The sequence below is a fragment of the Amblyomma mixtum genome, chromosome 1 (assembly GCF_055824585.1).
Source record: "Amblyomma mixtum isolate Tamu chromosome 1, ASM5582458v1, whole genome shotgun sequence".
Lineage (NCBI taxonomy): Eukaryota > Metazoa > Arthropoda > Arachnida > Ixodida > Ixodidae > Amblyomma > Amblyomma mixtum.
The window spans coordinates 235,466,812-235,487,425 of NC_143012.1; the positions used below are offsets into that span (position 1 = coordinate 235,466,812).

General features: G+C 47.0%; 1 protein-coding gene across 7 annotated transcripts in view; it reads left to right on the plus strand.

The window, feature by feature from the left end:
• Nucleotides 1-5,428: 5,428 nt before the first annotated feature.
• LOC149371179 (uncharacterized) overlaps nucleotides 5,429-20,614 on the plus strand; it is a 113,081-nt gene continuing 97,895 nt past the window's right edge. For 6 of the 7 annotated variants that reach the window (XM_089564819.1, XM_089564843.1, XM_089564838.1 and 3 more), the window contains exon 1: nucleotides 5,430-5,721. In XM_089564819.1, the coding sequence (XP_089420945.1) occupies nucleotides 5,679-5,721 (43 nt within the window). In that variant the 5' untranslated portion in view covers nucleotides 5,430-5,678. Of the gene's footprint in view, nucleotides 5,722-20,614 lie in introns of all 7 variants that reach the window. The other variant, XM_089564854.1, reaches the window with a different exon arrangement.

Genomic DNA, 20,614 nt, shown 5'->3' on the forward strand with positions numbered 1-20,614 from the left:
TTGCCTTCTCTTGGAATCCACTCCGTTACCCTTAAGGACCAGCGGTTATCTTGCCTTCGCATTACATGCCCTTCCCAAGCCCACTTCTTCCTCTTGATTTCGACTAGGATGTAATTAACCCGCGTTTGTTCCCTCACCCATTCTACTTGCTTCCGCTTTCTTAATGTTGCATTCCAGAGCAGTGGCGTAGCCAGAAATTTTGTTCGGAGGGGGGCTCATGTTGCAGCGCGGCCTCCTCATAGAATTTGTGGAGGGATCAAACGCAAGAATAATAACGGCATTCCCATTGCCAATGCCTTTGTGCATTAGATAAAGCTACTCACTGTCTTGACAAGTGAAATATGTGTTTTTTAAAATAAAACAATGTATTTTCCTATGTCGTAAAAATCGTGGCAGACTTAACTGATACCAATGCTTCCATGTTTTTGCGTATTTACTACGTAAATAAAATATCACACGAAGTCTACAAATATATCAGTCCGAAACCAACAAAGCAGTGCATGTCACTGATATGAAAAACGTAAAGGCAATGAAATGAGCAAGTAGAGGACAAATATTTTATTGAATCTTTGTCGTTCAAGAACCTTTACATTTTTTTTACATATGCAACGACCAGGGAAAAATCTCAATGACGTTGTCCTTCGTTCAAGTGTTCTGCGCAGCCGCAGCTGTCACCGGTCATTCATTGCTAGCAATTGCACCGAAATTTTAGTCGTCACAGCGAACACATGAACAAACGAGGAGTTCTGCAAAATATGCATTAAAAGTGCGAAGAAAAATTGGAGTGTTAGAATTGGGAAGATACAACTTGACAGCTTGAAATTTTGAATAAAACCACCTTGGCGAAAATAATTTCACAAGGTAAGAAAAGACGAGGAAATTGTGAAGTTATTTGCGCCAATGTGGTTTTATTCCAAATTTCAAGATGCTAAACCAGCTAGCCCAGCAGCATGCCTGACTGAACAACTTGACAAAGGACAAAAAAGTGTGGCTGGAAACAAAGTCACTGCATGTATACACAAAACCTCGCAACAAGATATTTAAATACCAGTATGCCTCCATTACATCTACGCGTCTAAGCAAAAGTTACTCCATATAATGCGTCAAACAAGGCAAATAAACATCTTGCGCAATCACAGATAGTAAACTTTAAACACGGAAAGACAGACGATCCAGGCAAGAACAAAGCTATGATAGCAGAAGTGGCGATATGTACTTGGGGCATGCTGCGGTCGGTGACAGTTCGAAAAAATTTCGGAAGGGGGGGGGGGGGGGGGGGACTGAAGCCTCACAAGCCCCCCCCCCCCCCCCCTCCCCCTGGCTACGCCCCTGTTCCAGAGGCCGTGTGCTGTGCGATGTCAGTGCACGTTAAAGAACCCCAGGTGGTCGAAATTTCCGGAGCCCTTCACTACGGCGTCCCTCATAGCCTGAGTCGCTTTGGGACGTTAAACCCCAATATATCAAACCAAACCAATCTTAACGTTGCACCTATCATTTTTCTTTCCATAGCTTGCTGCGTAGTCCTTAAGCTGAACCCTTTTCTTTGCCTTCACGTTTCTGCACCATAGGTGAACAGCGGTATAAGCATAACATAGGTGAGCTGTTGTATACTTTTCTCTCTTTTTTTTTTTGTTTAGAGTGTAGTTCATTAAAGCTCGTACTCAGTAGTGAGAGCGCCGTCGCGGTGCTAGCTTGAGTGCATCGCGCGAGCTAAGGAGGAAGCTCGAAAACTGTGCTTAACTTGTCCACAGGTGCACGCTTTTGCTGGCGCCAAACGCCATGAAATGGGCCGACGTCCATTATATGTAATGCACCGACTTAAGCTCGAACCCACGTTACCAGTATAGGTGTAAGCCATGTGGTAGTTCACTTGAACAACACAGAAGAAACGAATTCCAGTAAAAAACAAAACAAAAACAACAAAATATTTGGTACTTTTGTCGTAACCCCAAAGTTTTCTGTTATCAGGTGGTATTTTTCTGTTGTTCTGTGCAACTTTTTCCTGGGCTAGTTGGTCTATTGTGGCACAAGTAAAGCAGCGCGAATGAAGGTGCCCGAAGGTGAAACGAAGAAGGAACAGGAAAGAGCGCTGAAGTGTACTTCTCAGCGATCCATTCAGGGTGTTGGCTGTAGCATGCTACTCGCAAACTGTCACAGAAGAGTCGCACTTGCCCTCCACAGCTCCGAACGTAAAATCCTACCATCCTCTTTACTTGGCCAAAGGAAGGCCGGACTTCGCCGAACAGTACGTTGAGTTCGCAGCCAACACACTGACTGGATCGCTGAGAAGTTCAGCGCTCCCTCTCCTGTCCCTTCTTCGTTTCACCTTCACGCACCTTCATTTCGCGCTGCTTTACTTATGGTACTGCTGTAGTTTTTCTGTATTATTTCTCCGTAGTAACTATACATAATTATTTCGTTACTCCCCCCCTCCCCTCCCCTCCCCCCCCCCCCCAACCCCCCACCTCCTCTTTGCACCATACCATAGCACGATTCTCCATGAGAAAATGATTACAACAATAATAAAGGAAAGAAGAAGAACTTGAAAGGACACTTATAACTAACAGTGAATCTCATCAAACTTACAACTCCGCCTTAAGGGTGCAGCGCGCTTGCATTAATGACTCCCTTCAGCGGCATGGAGTCCTCTGTGCGTATCACTTCGCCTGGGTTCTGCTACATATATGCTCATATATACGGAATTGGTCATTCTCTACTTTGCATTCATATATCGCAGGGAGTTCTCATATCCGCTCCTGGCGCCGTGGTGCAGCGGTTAAGCGATGCATCACTGCCCGGACAGGTGGCTGTTTCAAACACACCCGCCGGTGGAGCTTGTGAGACCCAGAACCTCTCGCAACCAGTCATTAATTTAACTGCCACCTGCCACGGTTGGCAGTTTGCGATGACGTTACAAGGTTACATGACCAAGGGACAGAATAGCCACGTGCTTTTAACGCGATAGGCCCCGTTACCCAGAAAATTTGGCGTCGGTGTTGTGAGTGAAAAATCCCGAGCATGACTATGGCAGGTGGCCCCCAGAAAGCAACCTAAGAGGCAGGTCGGCCCCCTGGATCACGTGATCTGGCGGCGTCATCACAACCTGCCCACCGGATAGTGAGCAGACTGCCCACCGTGGCAGGCGGCAGTTAAATTAATGATTAGTCCTTCGGGAAGAGCAACTTGGGCTAAACAACGCCCACCGCTGGGGGCATTTGCCATCGCAGGGCAGTGTGCATCGCTTAACCGCTGCACCACTGCACCACTGCTCCAGGAGGCATAGAGTTTCTTACTACTACCTAGAGGGAAAGCTGGCGGCGCTGCACTTCAGCCAACATGAACGCTCAAAGCATCATGGGGCGGTGAGCTACTTGTTGCGGCACAGTCGTAGTTTTTCGGGAACACAGAGTGGCAGTACTAAGGCGTTTCATTCCGAAAACGTAGTCCGTGTGTGCGCAGACGACTTTCGCGCGAATGCAGTGTGCAAAAGCCATAGTAGTGAAGACGCGACGACACACGACGCCAATAAAAGGTTTTACTCTTCCGGAATGCCATTAAAAAACCTCTTAAAGTATCTAACAACAACATTTTTTTTGAAAACATATTTACTTTTAAAAGTGCGCCTGTTAATTACGAAATATTAGTTTTTATAGTGTTCATCACTTGGCCAATAGGAAAGCTAGTCATCTCTTATTTTAGGCAAACTTTGCACTTAAATGCTTTTCTGCTCGGTTGTTGCAATCATTAGACAATATATTGAATGTTAGGACGTTTGTAGTTATCAAACAGCTTTATTTTTCTATTATTTTTTGGCCAAAAGTTGCAGTTCCGCAACAAGTAGCTCACCGCCCCATGATGCTTTGAGCGCCCATGGTGGCTGAGGTGGTCACGTGGGGTCTCCATGCAAACTCCCATAGACGGCTTGCCAGCTTTCCCTCTAGGTAATAGTAAGAAACTCTATGCCAGGAGGGGTATGAGGACTCCCAGGGATCTATGAATGTCAAGTAGAGAATGACCTTCTGCATATATGGGAATCAACCCATTACGCTATCGCGTCATACCCTTAAGGCGTAGTTCAAGTGTCCCCTCCAATTTCTCGCCCTCAACGCCGAGGCCAGATTTTCTGCCGAACGGAAGCGTTAACGCTATCGAGTTAAAACGTTTTAGCAGACTACGGCATTTCCTTGAGCAAAGCGAAGCAGTTTTTCAGCCCGTTGGGCCTGATTGAGGTCTATTATGTATCATGAACACCACCCTGCGCTTGTATTGCAGCTTGAGTGAAAATTGTGGCTTGCAGACATTTAGAAATGCGCGATGGAACCAGAGAGCGGAAAAAGCAAGAACAACATGTGTTTTCGATTGAATAAATGTGGTCTCGAGTACCAGTTACTTCCACGGAACAGAGTGGGTACCTCCATGGAACCTGAAGTGTTCACTTACTCCTGCTTCTTGAGCAGCAAATATTTTGTTAGGTGGTGGAATTTATTAAAGATGTTGCGTCTAAAAGGAAACCTGAAATGCTCTCTTGGCCAGGAACATATTACATTTCATATACTGTCGACTACCGAAAATGCACATGTCCACGCATGTTTTCGTAGAAGAATGAAGGCAGCTGTTGACATAAACGGCGTACTGGTGGTGGTGGTGGTGAAAACATTTATTTGGTACGGACAGGAGGTATGTTTGGATCAGCCCGTAAGGGACCGATCTTTGCTTCATCAGAGGAACACCTGAAGTGTGCGCGCTTTGCGTACGACGAAGAGGTCACCAATGTATATGAGCCCTTGGTGTCAGTAACAGCTGCCTACACTCTTCAACGACCGACGACCTGTAAAAACTAGTGCACTGGCGAGGGAGAACCACCGCCACCTGTGAGAACTGTATTTAAATGTGATGGACTCCTAGAAAGAGACTCTCCCAAACATTTATTTAAATGTAGCATCTTTAAGTTCCATATTTCTTAATAAACAGTTCCACGGACGAGGCAAAACTTTTTGAAAACCCCTCGTATATTCGCAATACACACGGCTTCACGGCGCACGGCTAGCCAGTAGTCCAGGGAGTTCTCTACCAGTAGGTTTAAACTTTTGTTATTTGATAAGCCGTACTGCGATAACTAGCTCTCGAACCTCGGACATGCGAGGTCGATGTTCCGCTCTTTTTTGTCCGCTTTCGAAATCGGAGGCTCGTCGCAACTTGTGACATCTTGGCACGGCTCGGCAGTTCACGCTAGGCTGTACGGCTGGACTGGTAAAGTTCAATTTCGCTTACGTTGCCTCTTCGAAGGTCTTGTTCTGCGTCCCAAGCGCAGAGCGCTTTCACCGCCCCCTTCGCGGGCCGTCCCGAGTCGGAAGGAGCGAGAGTGATCACGTGACAGGCGCAATTCCCTCTCTCGAACGTTTCCCCCACCCTCGCCGCACTCTCGACAAACCGCCTCCTCCTCGTGGCAGCTCTCACCAGCGGCCGCTCGGCGGCAGCGGCAGCGGCGAGCAACGCTGCGCCAGTGACAGTGAACATGGTGCCGTGCCGTTCGTGCTTTCTCGCCAGCTAGCAGCGCCTCCCAATGTGTCCCCAACGCTTGTGTCGACGCACTGTTCGCCATGGTGGGTTCCTGATCGACGTCCGAAGTCGGAGTTACCGCTGATCGGCCCGAAAACACGCAACCGACGACGCGCGCCATGGATGTAGTCGGCGAGGACCAAGCGCTGCAGGCGGTCTTGGGTAAGTTCGCCTCCGCCGCCGCCGCTGGTGCTCGTTCGCTCGCCTCCGTTGCCGCTTTTCCCCTCGCCCTCGCGTGCCCTTTCGCTCTCTCTTCGCCTTCTCTCTCTCTCACTCGTAGCTCCGCAACTCGGCTTATCCTCCTACCTGTTGCATGTTGTTATTGCACTCTCGGCGGGACCTCTCGATTTCCGGGGGGAAGGAAGAGAAATGCCGGGGTCTTTTTATCGTGTTTGCTTTTAATTCGGGCGCCCGCGAATGTTGTTCCTGGTCGCTTGCCTGCTTGGTTGCGCGTCCGTGCGCGCGCCCGTGAATCCGGCGTCCGTTTCGGAAAAGTTTTCCGAGTACCGCGCGGCTCGCGCCGCGTAAACTTCCCAGTTGGTTCCGAACCGATGATGACTTGGAGGTCCCGTGCGCGAATCGTCCGGCCGTTTTCGCAGCAAAATTTTCCAGCTCCCGCGAGCGCGCTGGGCTGTGGGGGGCGTCCGCGTTTGTGTGAAAAGGGGAAGCCTCTTTACCTCGCTTCGGCCGACCGTCGCCGGAGGACGGCGACGTCAGCCGGTCGGCGCGGCTGGTTAGGCCTAGCGCTCGCTCTCGGCCGGCATTCACGGTCATTCACATTCCGCAGCGGCAGAGGCCACCGCCGCGGTGCTGTTCGCGCCGCCGCTGCCGCTAGGCCGTGTGCCTCCTGCCGTGATTGCGTTCTGAAACCAATGGTTTCATTTTTGCTAAGTGCTCGCGCACTCGAAAAGTACGTACTCAACTCTTCACCCGTACGTGGTTGAAGCACACATCACTACACTGCGTAGCTACGTCCTCGGATTTAAGTGACCATACACGCGCTGACAAGAACATAAAGGACGCTTCGCGCGGCGTCTCACTATTCTCAATCATTCCTTTGTTGCCGTAAATGGACACTTCGAACTGTTTATCATGGTCACATGGTGTCGAAAGCAACCGTGGAAAGCTGCAGTTTGTAACTGCTTTCTTGTTCACAACTGCTTCTCGAGGGAGTGACGCGCGGACTGAAAGAAGCCGGTAAAGAAGGGGTGGCCGCGAGTCGGCTGCGTGTAATGTGACCACTGGGACCCGATCGCACCGCGTGCCTTGCCGCCATCGCCGCTTCCGGAAGCCGTACACCTTGTTGTCATACAGCGACGAGCGCGTGCCCCGAGCTGTGACGCAACGAATTCCTACGTCGAACAACGTGACGGCTCACGTTCAACGACAACAGGATGAAATCGATAGGGAAGTTCTTGTCAAAGGGTGGAGGGTTCGTTTGTTTTCGGCGAATGGGTAGTATGGTGTTGGGCGAGATGGGGACAGTGTAGGTAGCAAGGGTGAATATGGCGTCGGGGCTCATTCTGCGAATGGGTGTCGTATTGTCTCTGCATTTATCATCGTGCTTTGCAGTTTCTCCGTTTGGAGACAGGGGTAAATACAAACGACAGCGGACGTCTCACCAGTGATGAAATGCTAGCTGCCGCCGTTCAGTACAAGGTTTACGCAGCTGTTACGCGTAGCACAGCTGGGTTTGACACGTGCTCTGCAATGATCGCGCCTCGCCACACTGCCGTCAATGCTGTCCTTGCAGTTAGCTGCGTGCTATATGTTCACCTTACCTTTTAAATAACTGACTGCAGTTCGTAGATTATACAGACTTTTGCCTTCTGCTGTGGTAACAATTATAGCTTTAAACGTGCTGCCACAGCGACTTTATTGTTATTTCATCGAAAAGCATCACTGTTTCCTTCTTGTATCGTTTTCTTGATTCCATGCGAAAGGAGGTGTGCACAGTCGATCGAACTGTGAGTGATACCATGTTGCCTGGTGGTGTTGAAAAACTTTTTAATAGAAGCCCCCCCCCCCCCCCAAAAAAAAAAAAAAAGTAACAAAATTATGCAGCAGCATTGCGGGTGGCATTCAGGCTGCCGGTTGTGGCGTCCAGGCCGTGCCTAGCCGCGACGTCCTCTGCCCAGGTCACCAGCCGAAGTTGGAGATTCGGCTCGGTGCTAGCCTCTTAATATGTCATTGGGGATTTTGGTCACCTATGCGAGGAAGCGCTTTAGGAAAATATCGCGCCATCTATCGAAAAAGAAAAGAACACAATGCAACGTGCGTACGGCGCGTGTGTACGTGGGTCACGCAAGTTCTGCGAAGCTCGCGTCGGTTCTTCACGCTTTCAAAGCGAGGTGCAACTCTCCTGGCCTGTCTGCTTATCGCTGTTATTCTCGATCAGTACGCGACATATGCATTGACCCTGGCAGCCGATTAGTATCCCGGATTTCGCGTTCTGGGATTGGAAAGTAAAATAAAGTCAAAAGAGAAGGGAACGTACAAGCGTTGAGTCTCGAAAACGCCTCGGGCTCATCTGAGAACGAGAGCCCGATCTGGCAAGCGCCGCGGTGGTGGCGCGCTGGAGATTTTATGACCGCCATGTTTCTTTCGGGGCGGCGATTTGTCGCGACCAACCGTGCAGCCAAGCAGCAGCAGGATGTGCGTATAAAAAGTGGCGGGCCATAGGAAGAACCAACCGTCCGGTTCGTTCGACTCGTAGCTGTGACGTCAGCAGCAGGGCGCGAGAGAGGAGGAAATACCGTGGAGGGGGGAAGAGAAGAGAAAGCCGTACGAAGGCAACGAAAGAGAGGAGGAGAAGGGAGAGGTCAGCTGAGGGGAAAATCGTAATTGGCGGCCGCGGTGGCCCGTCAGGCCGGGTTTCGCAAGGGATTAGCAACGCTGCACAGAGGAAGATAACTCATGCACCTCGCGTTCGCTGCCCGATCGAAGTCGCCGATGCCTTCTTTGCCTGACTTTTCTTTTTAGATATATATCTGCTCGCCCGATGGCTCATCCTGCCGTCTCGCGTGTCTGTGTGTGTCTAAGGCCCGATGTGTGGCTTGCTCGGCTTCATTAAAAAAAAAAAAAATATGAAAAGAATGCGAAACTTGTACTTCGACACTGTATCGCCTTAAATCAACCTCTGGTTTTTGTTAGAAAGAGAGAGAGAGGCTGTTTAATGAAGAACAGAGATTTTAGCTAGCGTCTTAAAAGCGCTGACATGCTTCTCTGTGTTGGTGAGAGGCTTTGGGAGAGAAAAGCAGTAGGGGTAGAGTGCAGAAAAGAAGATTAAATTAAAAAAAAATAAATATGCGGTCATATGATCGCGGTGAGCGCACGTCGACAGGGAATGTAAGGAGCTTTTAAAGTACAGTGTCCTCCAGATGAGCTGGCAAGAGGTTCAGCGCAGGGTAAATACATGACAGGGTGGGGTGCAAGAAGAATTTAAAGTTTACCAATCAGTACAATGTCCTCCAGGCAGAAGAATGAGATGTGATGTGCAGTGCACGGTGCTTGAGGGACCTAAAACACAGTTCATCGATAGTGGCACTTGTGTTGCAGCACCCATGCTGTGCTCGTAGCACCGAGCCACAGTGGAGACTGCTTACTTGAATTAAACGATATTGGTAGCGGTTTGTGTGTGTTAGACGGGAGTATTTTGTTTTCTCTGCAGCATACCGCCTTGTTACCCCTTTGGGTTCCAAAGATATCTTGCGCTCCATTTGTGAACAGCTTAGCCTCATTTGAAATAAGTTTTTGTGACAGCCTTTCAGCTTCCCACAATTTCACGGGAACTCGCGTTAAAACCAGCAGCGTTTATTTAGGCCTCAACACTCGACCGTAAATGCAGCAACCCTATATTTGGCACATTGTGGCCTCATTTACCGTTGAGCCACTAACTAGTACTACTACTGCTACCGCTACTATACTACTCCATTGGTTGCATCCAAGGACAATGAAAATATGCATAGCTTGGCAAGTACACTGATGTACCACCTCGTTACTATTTATGTTCCGTAGCAGGTCGCACTTCGACAGTGTCTGTCCTGACCTCTTAACGTTTCATCAGTTTATTAAAGCACGATAGGCACCTTCTTCCCCCTTCACTGTCTGCTCGGGCTCATCATTCTATACACTGTTTGTAGGATTCCTCGTCAGCCATTCCCCGCGAATACTACTCACGGGTTGCATTGTGCACTGCATTCTGTGCTGCAGCCTGTTGTAGCTGTGTCATGGAAATTGCCATGTCGTCAGTCCTTGTTCGTGTCTTACCGCTCCGTAAACTAGTGGCTGGCGTCACTTTTCAGGAGACGAACTAGCCTCCCCATATATTTTCTTTGCAATAATGATAGAATTATATACCTGTCAGTGCAGTTAACGCTCCCTTTGAGAACAATGATAAATGATAACGACTTCGTGGTACTTATATTGCGTTGATCTGACCAGGTGTTGCCACCGAGCCGGTTTATATACTTGCTTATATATACAATACTATATATATATATATATATATATATATATATATATATATATATACAGTACTTGACTGTTTTCGTTTTTTTTCCTCGTTTTTTATTTGTATTTCGCGTTTCGTGCCCATTTTTGGAGGGTGATGTCTAATTTGGCATTTTGTGTTTCTCAACGCATTTGCTTTGTGAAAAACCAGCTGCTTTTTTAATGGATTTGAGTATGTTAGCTCTCACATGTCCAACATTCTTGGATAAAATTTTTGAATATCGGAAAACTGTAAGGTACTGGTATAGAAATATTGAAGGTAATGGTGCATTCTTCCGATATGTAGCGAAATCTCTATTTCGTAGTGTTTCTATCGCTCGCATCGAGCAGTTACGACTACCATCGAAAACCAATGGGGCGTGCTTTTGACGAAAGCAAAATCGTTAATAACAAGAAAAAAAAACTCAAGCCTGCCGGCGGAATGTCTGCGGATATATCGATTGTTATAGTGAAATCTTACAATATGTGAAAAGAGTGCGCCGATAAACCTTTTTCTCTTCAAAAACCTTTTTGTCCAGAATTGTTGGCTATGCGTATAACTTCTCTTTTTGCTCTGGCACTGTAAAGTTGTTTCTGTTTAATGTGGACAAGCCTACGACTGTTTTTGTGAACATCCGAATACGTCATTGGGGTTTCTGAAACTGTACGTATAATTTTCGTGTCAAGTGCAGAAGTTAGAAGTAAATTTATCTCCTGAATGTAAGCCATGTGTTTCCATACGTATTGCTGTTACATGGACACAAATTGCTTCCTTCAGCGGTCTCGTCTGTGACTCACGGGCTGTGAGTACTTTATTTTCGTCCGCGAAGCCATCATCAGCGACTCCTCGAATCCGAAATGCCTCGCACTTCCTCCTCGAAAATCTCCATCATTGTGACGTCATCAGCGGGTGCAAAATGGCGTGCCGTATATAGGCGCTTGTTGCCCGTGTGCATCGCGTGTCGAGTGTTGCAGACGAAGTATCAGCCCGATCTTGTCACGCTTTTGTTGACCTGCGCGGCCTTCTTCGTCATACGTACGTCACAGCTCAGTTAATGACGTCATACGTATAGCTGCTTGCAGTTGTAGTAGCAATGGTTTTATTTGAAGGGTAGTAATAGCGCTGGCTGCGAACACCTGCTCCGCAGCTTGCGGATGTAAAAGGGGCAGGGTTCAGGAATGAGGAGATGAAATAACGGTAGAGGAATAGATTGCGGATAGGGATATATTTAGAGCCGTATAGTGTAAATACATGCAAGCAACACTGGCACGAACACGGTAAAGCGAAAATAACTTTTCACCCGCATATGCCATGAAAACGAAGTGAAATTTCATGGAACAGTAAATCTTTCGTTCTGAGACAGTTGGCACGTACAGTCTTGGTCAAAAGTTTTCAGGCCAAAGGCTTTTCGTTTGAGCCGAAGGATGGAGCTATCACGGCACCATTAAAGACCAAAGGGCGTTGAAATGCTGGTTTCTTCTCGCGGTAGAGAAGCTTGCTGCTTGACGTGTACTTCGAGTGCTCTCCTACACGGAGCATTCAAGAGACATTTATTCCACTGCAAGTGAACGCTGTGGCCTGAAGACTTTTTACGGGGGATGCACGTACCGGCGCTTGTATACCCGGAAGTGTCGCACTGTCGTGGCTGAGACTGTGCGCGATTTGATTAGAAACAAACTTGCAACAACTGGTTGGGGCCTTTCCCAAATGTTGAAGCGCGTCGCGCGACGCTTGCTGATCTAATGTTATTTAATCGATACTAAAGCGCTGATCGCAGATGCTTGGAGCGTGACTCCGGAACTGTAGCGGCGCGAGCTCGTGTAAGTTTTTATCGCGCTGATGTTTTGCTTTACGTCGAAAGTTTTTGGTACGGTTTCAACTTCTGACGGGTTTTCAGTGGAAACACGGCCGTGTACGCCTTGCCCAGCACTTGAACATGCCATACTTCGTGGTTTTCAGTGTAGCTAGAAGCTTCTGGCCAATGAGTCGCTCGCATGCAGTTTAGAAGGCAGTTAACTGCAAAATGTGGGCCGCAGTCTCTAAAGATTTCGCGAGCCATATATCGTAGGAAGTGAAGTGCCAAAATGCCTGTTCTTTTGAGATTTCGAAGCCCTTGGTGTCTCCGCTTTGGCGGGCCTTGCAGTGTTTCCCTCGACTCTGGGAAGCGGGTAATGCAAGAGATAGCTGGTTCACATCTTGGACTCACCAAATATTTTTCATATAATATAATATAATATAATATAATATAATATAATATAATATAATATAATATAATATAATATAATATAATATAATATAATATAATTGACTGATTACTGAATAAAAGGGATTTGCAGTTTTTGTTTTTGTCAACGAAAAAATTTTAGAAGCACGAAAATTCTTTACCACAAAGGTGTGGACTCCCACTGTTACGCGCACTGCCGTGTTCGTCAATTCTGCTTTCGAATAACTGGGAATACTTTGCATGGAGATGCCTGAAACTTTAATGCAAGTCTATGACTGCTGCAGTCTGCGCCAAGTTATTTTTGTCGATTTCTAACATTTATTCTTTCTTCTGAAAATTCGCAGATGACACACGGAAAGATTTCTTGCTATCTTTGAATGTTTTTTTTTTTATCTTAAAGAAGAAATAATGTATAACTAGAAACGTTCAACGGCGAAGTTTCATTAACCAGGGGGCTAGACCAGTGCAACTTACGCTTGCGTAAATTTGACTGCGGAAATGAAGACAAAAGTCAGTGGTTCTGTCTGGCGTGAAGCGTAGTAAATGAGTTCCCCTTACTACGCTTGATGTTGACTGAAACGAAGAATCAGTTCGAGTGTAATCCGGCGCTTCGGATGAATCGACCTCGAGTTGACTGCAGCTCAGCGTTGGCCCTTTGGAGGTACCCACGATCGTTAAGAATACTTCCGCGGGCGATGTGCCGACCATTGTCCTCCGACACGTCCATCATTTGTGGACGAAAATTTCGGAAATTCGAAAAATTGTAAGACAGTGTTACGAAAATATTGAACGCAATGGTCCAATTTTTCCGATGTGTAGCAAAATCTTCCTTTTGAAGTGTTTCCATCGGTCACATCGAGCAGTTAATACTACGTTAGAAAGCCAATGGGGAACGCTTTTGATTATGCCAAGAACGTTAATAGAAAAATATGTATATATATGTATATATGTGTATATATTGATTGTTACAGTGAAATTTTACATTATACGAAAAAAGTGCGTTTATAAACGGTTTCCCGCTCAAAAGTGCTTTTGTCCAGAATTTTTGGGTGTCACTTTTGTACTGATCTTGAAATTTTTGTGTAGCGGTAATGGAGGGATCCAGCTTCATGTGCCGCCTGAAGTGATCGCACCGCGGTGCCGCGTCGACACCTTCAGGGAGCAGAGCCTTCGAGATCAGTGCCCGTCAGTACACACGTAACCTCAGAGACTGCCGTCATTTCGCTGTCCTATACCATACACACAAAAGCGTAGCAACGGATCACGAATACATATACAATGCTTCCAGATTTCGCTGTTGCCTTCGCACAAACGATTCAATTATACCGCGTTATTGCAATCATTCTTTCTCGGCGTAGTCGCACAAAAGAAATCAGTTTAGATACTCATTTTATTGAACGGCCTTATTGTTGTAATGAGATCTTGATTTTTGTTATCCTATGTATGCTCAGTTTACTGTATCATTCCTTTCTTTTGTTCGTTCTGATGTCTTCGCGCTAACGGATTTGGGCGGTCGTCTTTATACGTTGAGGACTTTACCGGATAAAAACAGCAAGGACATCATCGCCAACAACAAAACGAAACGATGGGGACGTAGGCAAACAACGCTGGACACAAACGCGAAGCAGCACAGTAGGGAGGCGGCTGAACGAAACCACGCCAACAAGATTCGGAGTCACCACTGCGCGAAGCCGCTGCCCTTTGATCAAGTTAATATGGGTTTGGTCGCCGCGGCATCTACTGCGAAACTAAATACTACAAGAAAGGCTGCTGCTCCATTTGCGAGCGATTCCATGTGGCAGTGGCAAAATTATGGTGGTAATACAGTAATTGTTGTAATCTCGTCTTGACAAGCACTGTCTTTATACCCGCCAGCTGTAGTCAAAAGCTGCCATCACGTCAATTTTCCATAGCTCGAGCGTGTTTAGCGTGAGCAACCCACATATATCTAATTCGATATGCCATTGCTGCAATTTTCGGGTTCACACTTTGTTTGTTCGTTTGTTCGGTTGTTTCTTTGTTGTTTCTTTGTTTGCAGATATAAAAAAAAGCTCTCACAACGATCGCCCCGACACATAGTAAGTTCAGCTTTAGTGCAAAGACCACTGCGCGTTAGACAAACTCACTGGGAACAGGAGCCAGCTCTCTTCTCATTTCGAGTGATTGATCAATTCGCTCTCGCCCTACCATATGCTAGCCGTTCCGCTTAGCTTAGTTGGTAGATCGACTGCTCCGGTGAAGAAGGTTCGAACCCTGGACCAGGACGAGTTTTTCTTCAACTACAAAGTTACTGAGGAACCTGTTTATCTTTACTGTGTAGCCGTGTGGCTGTGCTTGGGTGGATGCCAATGAGTAATTTGCTCCCTTATTACAAATTCACTCCAGCTTGGGGGCCTACCCTATACATTTGACCAGTCTTATTAAATAATGTAGGGAGCTACTCTGGAAATTGATGTCAGGGCATAAAAAGGTTTTCACAGTAGTCGTCGGTACAGTTTAGATGAACCGTTATGTATTTAGAAAAAGTGAACTAATAACAGAGTGTAACTGAAGCAGAATTTTGGGCTAGCTCTTCTGTTTTCACATGCATTTCTCTAAATTTACTTTCTACCCCGCATCTCCTGCCATTTCCACCCTGCGTACCAACTGGTGGCCCGCATATTGCCTAATCCGTTCCCTTCACGCACTGTTAAAAAAAAAAGAAAAAAAAGGAAGAACGGTATCAGGTGTTTTAAATATACACATTACGTGCGTGGAGTTTGAAGTATTTTGAAGTAAATGCCTTTGCGGACCTGTAGAACGCTGGATGTCTACTTCGTTTCACCGAAATAAACCGCATTGAATTTCAGTTAATTTCCACTTACATGGACATTTCCTTAAGCTCCGCTGAAATTCGTTCAACTGATATTTCATTGTATTTCTATAATAGGGCTGCGTTACAAAAATAAGTCTAAATTCGTAAATCCTGAGATTTTTAGTGATTTATTCGTTCATGAGCAATTTCGGAGCTACATCGTAACTTTACCTTTGACATTCGCAAGTATTTTAATTTGACTTTCAAATATATGAAATTTTTCACAGACTGCGGTTAGCTCTGCTCAGTGTGGCCATTTCTGTGCGCGCATTTCACTGCGGAAATTAGAACTCAGCTCGAGCGCATGGTTTTTTTTTTCTAGAGCACCTCCGGACAGCCCTACAAAAATCAGAGTGGTGAGCCTGTGACGCTAGCCCGCAGTGCTATGGGTCGCTACCACGGCGTGCTTGGGCCTGTGAGGCAAACACGAGTCTTCTACTTTTGAGTGTATTCTTGGAAACAGCGGCCGCCGTAACTCAGTAGAGCGCAGTGTGCGACATGAGGAAGTCGTGCGTTCGGATCCCACAGGCGGAATGTTAGTGGATTTTCTTCTAGTTCTTATGAAAGTATCTCCTATTTAAAGATTACGCAACCAACTTCCACCCTGGTCAACATCGCACTAAAGATAATAATGTTACGTTCCCCTACACGCTTCCCTTGGTTTCATTTACTGTTGGCTTTTTCGTATGTATATCCTGATGATCCTTTCATCTCTTTTCCCCTGTTATATATGTGCTACCTTTCTTTGCTCTTCGTTGTTTACTGCTATTATATTTGTTTGTTTGTCCTGACAACAGATATACATAACGACCAGGGCGTTAGACCAGAAGTACGTCCTTTAGAGAGGGTGACTAGTGTATATTTTCAAAGACGGGAGTGACACTTGAACAAGCGTACATGGTCGTGATGAACTGGAGATCAGGCTGAGGTCGCAGTGGTTATTCACAAGCTTCATGGACGGTGTCGCCGCCACGCGGCCGCCTCTGGTACCGCTCAAGAGATGATACCGGCGAGCGGCCCGGCTTGGTGCGGCAGTAGAATCGCGTTGCCCGTTTGGCGTATTATTGCGTTTGGGGCTCTTATCTCCTTATAGCCTCAGCAGCAGGTTAATTAGTATCCAAGTACATGTGTGAAAACACAAAGTGTGCGCAAAAACATAGAAAGCAACCGCATTTTCTGCATTCCACAGCGCTGGAGCTGTGCAATCAGAGGCCAGATATAGGTGGCAAGTTTAAGGAGGAATGAAGCCCGTGACTAAGGCTATGACGGTTTGCCGAGCGCACTTCATCCGCGATGATTTCTTCCGGAGCGCCACCTTCGAGAAAGGATTCTGACTGATGTAAACCGTGAATAGGCCTTGGCAGAATTTTTTTCAGAAGCGACCACTTCACCTTGGAGGTACTTTTTGAAATGAAAGAAAACATGTGTTGCCTGCACGATTCGATGCATGCGACGCTTGCTGTCAGTTCTTGACGGATTGCACTAATTTCGGAATTTGTGCAGAACTTTACGTCTGTAATGTTCGAAGACCTCCGAAGCCTCTATCAGTAGCTGGCATTTGAGGCACGAAGAAGTAGAAATTGACAATTTGCAAAATTGCAGGAAAGCTGACTTACAGGAAGATGTTTTTTTTAACCAAAGACCTCGTTCACAGACCCGTTTTCGCTTCCTGCCCTGCTGTCTGAAGGGGTTAGCGCGAGGGGAGGTGAGTCAGCAGCCCTCCGCTGTGTCCTTCTTCCAAAAAGGTCTGCGGGGCTGCCCCCCTAATCTGCGTAAAACTGAAGCCCCTCCGGATACGGCCAGCTTTCGAGATAGAGCGTAAAGGAAAGTTGTGCAAAGGTTAAATGATGCATACCCTTGACCAGTACCTCTCTCGACCCGCTCCTCGCGTTCGCGCCCTGGCTCTATTGTGCCCTTTCAACAATTTCCCTCTCATACAGATAAAGGGACATCTCTCCCCTCCCTTTTCGAAGAAGAATGCCAGATTGCCGTCTGGGAACGAGGTTGTTTGGTTGGAAATTTGTAGAGGGCGCTCGTAGTTCTGCAAGTTGTCAGTTACGCTTCTCTCTTAAGCCGTCAAGTGATTGCTGCTAAAAAAAAATTTCCGTCAGAGCTATCTGTGTCAGTGAAATTCGTTGCCCATTGGCGGTGCATCAAAAGAAACCATCAATACGCTGAAATACGTACTGCAGACATCCATTGCTACTTTGTACCTCTGCTCTGCTGTTTCGGCCATGCCGCGATTCTTTGTGTTGTGCTTGTCTAAGCAGCCAAACGGGACGGCACGTGTCGTGAAGTAAGGCGGAAATCGAGCCTCTGAGCTCAGCGTACGCGTCTTACGTGCCTGGACGTGCGCTGTCCGAACTCCTAAAACGCTGCAGTCATTGGGCACCAGTGGTGGCAGTACTACGAAACTGTATTGAAGTACAACACGTAGGCGCCTCAGACGTCGCTTCTTTGCTGCACGAGCAGGCGCTCTTCGTCTTCAGCTTCAGGCCACTCCAGCCAGGTGCTGACAGTATAAGACGGGGGGGGGGGGGGGGGGGGGAGAGAGAGAGAGAGAGAGAGAGAGAGAGAGAAGGAAGGAAAGAAACCGAATTGCAGAGCAACCGGGCATAAGGGGCAGGGCAGTCGGGACATGAAGGATCGCGACGGAATTTGCACAAATAAAGCCGTGCAGGTATGACAAGTGTGTTAAGTTGTATCTGTCGAAGGATGTGAGCCTCCCGCACAGAAAGACTAGGATGAGGGTCGGGGTAGAGTTTACGGTCGAGGTGTAGATCGTTGTTGTACTCTTTGTTGGTGGCGCGAAGGGACAGTCTCGACCCACCCTCCGAGGGTCTTAGACAGGGGATCAGCGGTGCCAGAGTCGGACAAGGGTTGGGAAATTTTCCGGCATCCCTATTTGCTCACCGGAGCTGCTATGTGAGAGAAAAAAAAATAATTATAATGTGGCATTGTGCAGTTGTTTTAATTACCTCGGATAACGAAAGAAAAACTTAGTTCCGTCAGTGCTTGTTGCATAACCTTGTTGTGCCCGTTGCGGCTAGTTTTCCACAAAATTTTCTTATACCTGCAGATCTCCTTAAAATCACCACAGCAAACTTGCACAGGGTTGCGTGATAGACCTGTCCCTATTTGCAAGAAGCGTCACGACAAGGAACGTGGCCTGCTGGACAAAATTTCCATTTAGGCCTCTTCACATGTTTCACGCACCTGTACCGCGTTTCTTCGCCGTTTTCTCGCTATTAGAGCCACCTTGCTGATCAGATTTGCGAGAAACGCTGCAATTACTTCATTAATGTAAAGCACAGCAGGGCTGAGCTAGTTGCTTTCGTAGACAGTCGTAAAGCATTTCGTTTTAGTTGCACGTAAACCGGTCCTGTCTCAACAGAAGTCGTTAATTGTCTGACCCCTATTCATGAGCATGATAAACAGAACTGAAACTGGTTATGCGCAAATTTTTTTAATGCTACCGATCACTGATCATGTGTGCACCTAAGCTGCCAATTTCAGTTAAAGTTTGATATGCATTAACAAGTATACCTTGATGGCAATGCTAATGCACACGGGCGCCTTTTGCGTTTCGCCTCCTTCGAAACGCAGCCGCGACCGGGTTCGCCTGTGCTGTGCGATTCAGTGCATGTTTTTTTCTTTTTAACGTGCATTGTTAAACTTGCTTTTGCCCACTACGACACCTCTGTCTCTCTTTTCATGTGTTCGCATTAGAAAGGTCTGGCCAAGCGGAAATGGCGAGCGCGCCGGTCAGTAGCCTGTGGGAGGTAGAAGCTGCCCACCTAGCTAGGAAGGTAGTATGCTACCTCGAGGAGTATGCTACTTCGAATATAACGATGTTTAATGCGCCACCTTGGATATAATGACATTTCTAGTGTTAACCTCGGACATAACAAGCTTACTTCGGATATTTATGAACTTTTATGTGTTACCTAGGATGTAAAGAACCAAGCATGCCACCTCGGATATAACGAACTTTTGTGTCTGGATCTCGGATGTAACAACCTTAGTTGTATCGGACCTCGGACACAACGAATCTGAGTTTACCACCTCGGATATAACGACCTTTATTGTGTAACCATCGGATATAACCAATGTTTGGCTGCCAGCGCATTCAAACGAACCACTGAGGATTGCCTGTTTTTTTATTCTTCCGCTTCCTTATCCCTTCCCTCACGGCGCGGTTCAGGTGTCCACCGAGAAATGCGACAGTTACTGCACATTTCCTGCAAACCAATTCTTTTAATGCTTCCGCGTAAAAAAAATTGCAGTCTTATCCGTGCTATGTCAAATAAAATAATTTGGTTTTTGAGGAAATGAAGTGCGCAGTAACTGTCTCACTTCTCGGTGTACACCTGAACCGCACCGTGAGGGGAGGAGGGAAGGTGGGAGTGAAAGAAGAAAAAGAGAAAGAAGTGCCGTAGAGGATGGTGGTGGTGGTAATAATGTACGAATATTTTAGATGACGGAGCGTGAGTGATGTCCTCCGTACAAGACTGCATTGGAGGCTCCTTACGGTTGGGGCCTGGTGACCAGATTCCTCTGGTCGTCAGAGTGCTAGCTGGACAGCACCTGCTCCCACTGCTCATGTGTCGGGTTTCGTATTTTCGGTATCGCTTGGTTTTCTTGGCCTGCCCAAAATATGTGATAACAGCTTGGGTGCTCTCCGCAGAACGGGCATGCATTCTGATATGTCGTAGGATGTATCTTGTGCATTAAATTAAGGTGAGGGTATGTGTTTGTCTACAAGCGTCTAATGGCGATTTCTTCTTTCTACAAGGACTTCTCTTGTTGTGGGTATTTCGTTCTCGCTCATTTATATATTACTGTAATATATCATGGTCTGTGATCAGCCCCTGGCTTTCTCTGAGGTGCTCTCTCGCAATGCGCCGCCTGCAAATCTTCGGGCGGCGGAGTGTGTGCCATTGTTGCCTCGGTGGTTCTTGTGTCCAGGGGCCCAGATTATTCCTGTTTCTGTTATCCTGCGTGTTCCTTTCCGCATTATATATAGTGCTTTACTTTAGATTCTACCTTTCATGTTGTTCTTACATTCCGAATGAGAATTTTAGGTTTTGGTTGGTACTGTTTGCCTTGATGGCTATAGCTACTGTGATTTCCTCCGCTTCTTCTGCTTGTTTCCCGAACTCTGGTGCTTGCTCTGGTATTTAGCTCGTTATCTATGACTGTTATTGCCTTCGCATTTTCCCCTCGTATCCGGCTGCGTTCGTATACAATATGTGTGGCGTACTTCCATACGCGTTTTGTAGCCCTTGGTTTCCTTCATCATCATCATAATAAAAACTTTATTATTAGTACTGTTCCACATGATGTGGCGGGGTTGCAACGGGAGAGTCCAGTATGCAAATAGCAGGGACGTCGGCTCGGCTTCGTGCGAAGTTTAGGATTGCAGTTTTGGAATCGGACACGTCGCGGGCTTTTGTGTTGACGATGGCTAGGGCAATGGCGGCTT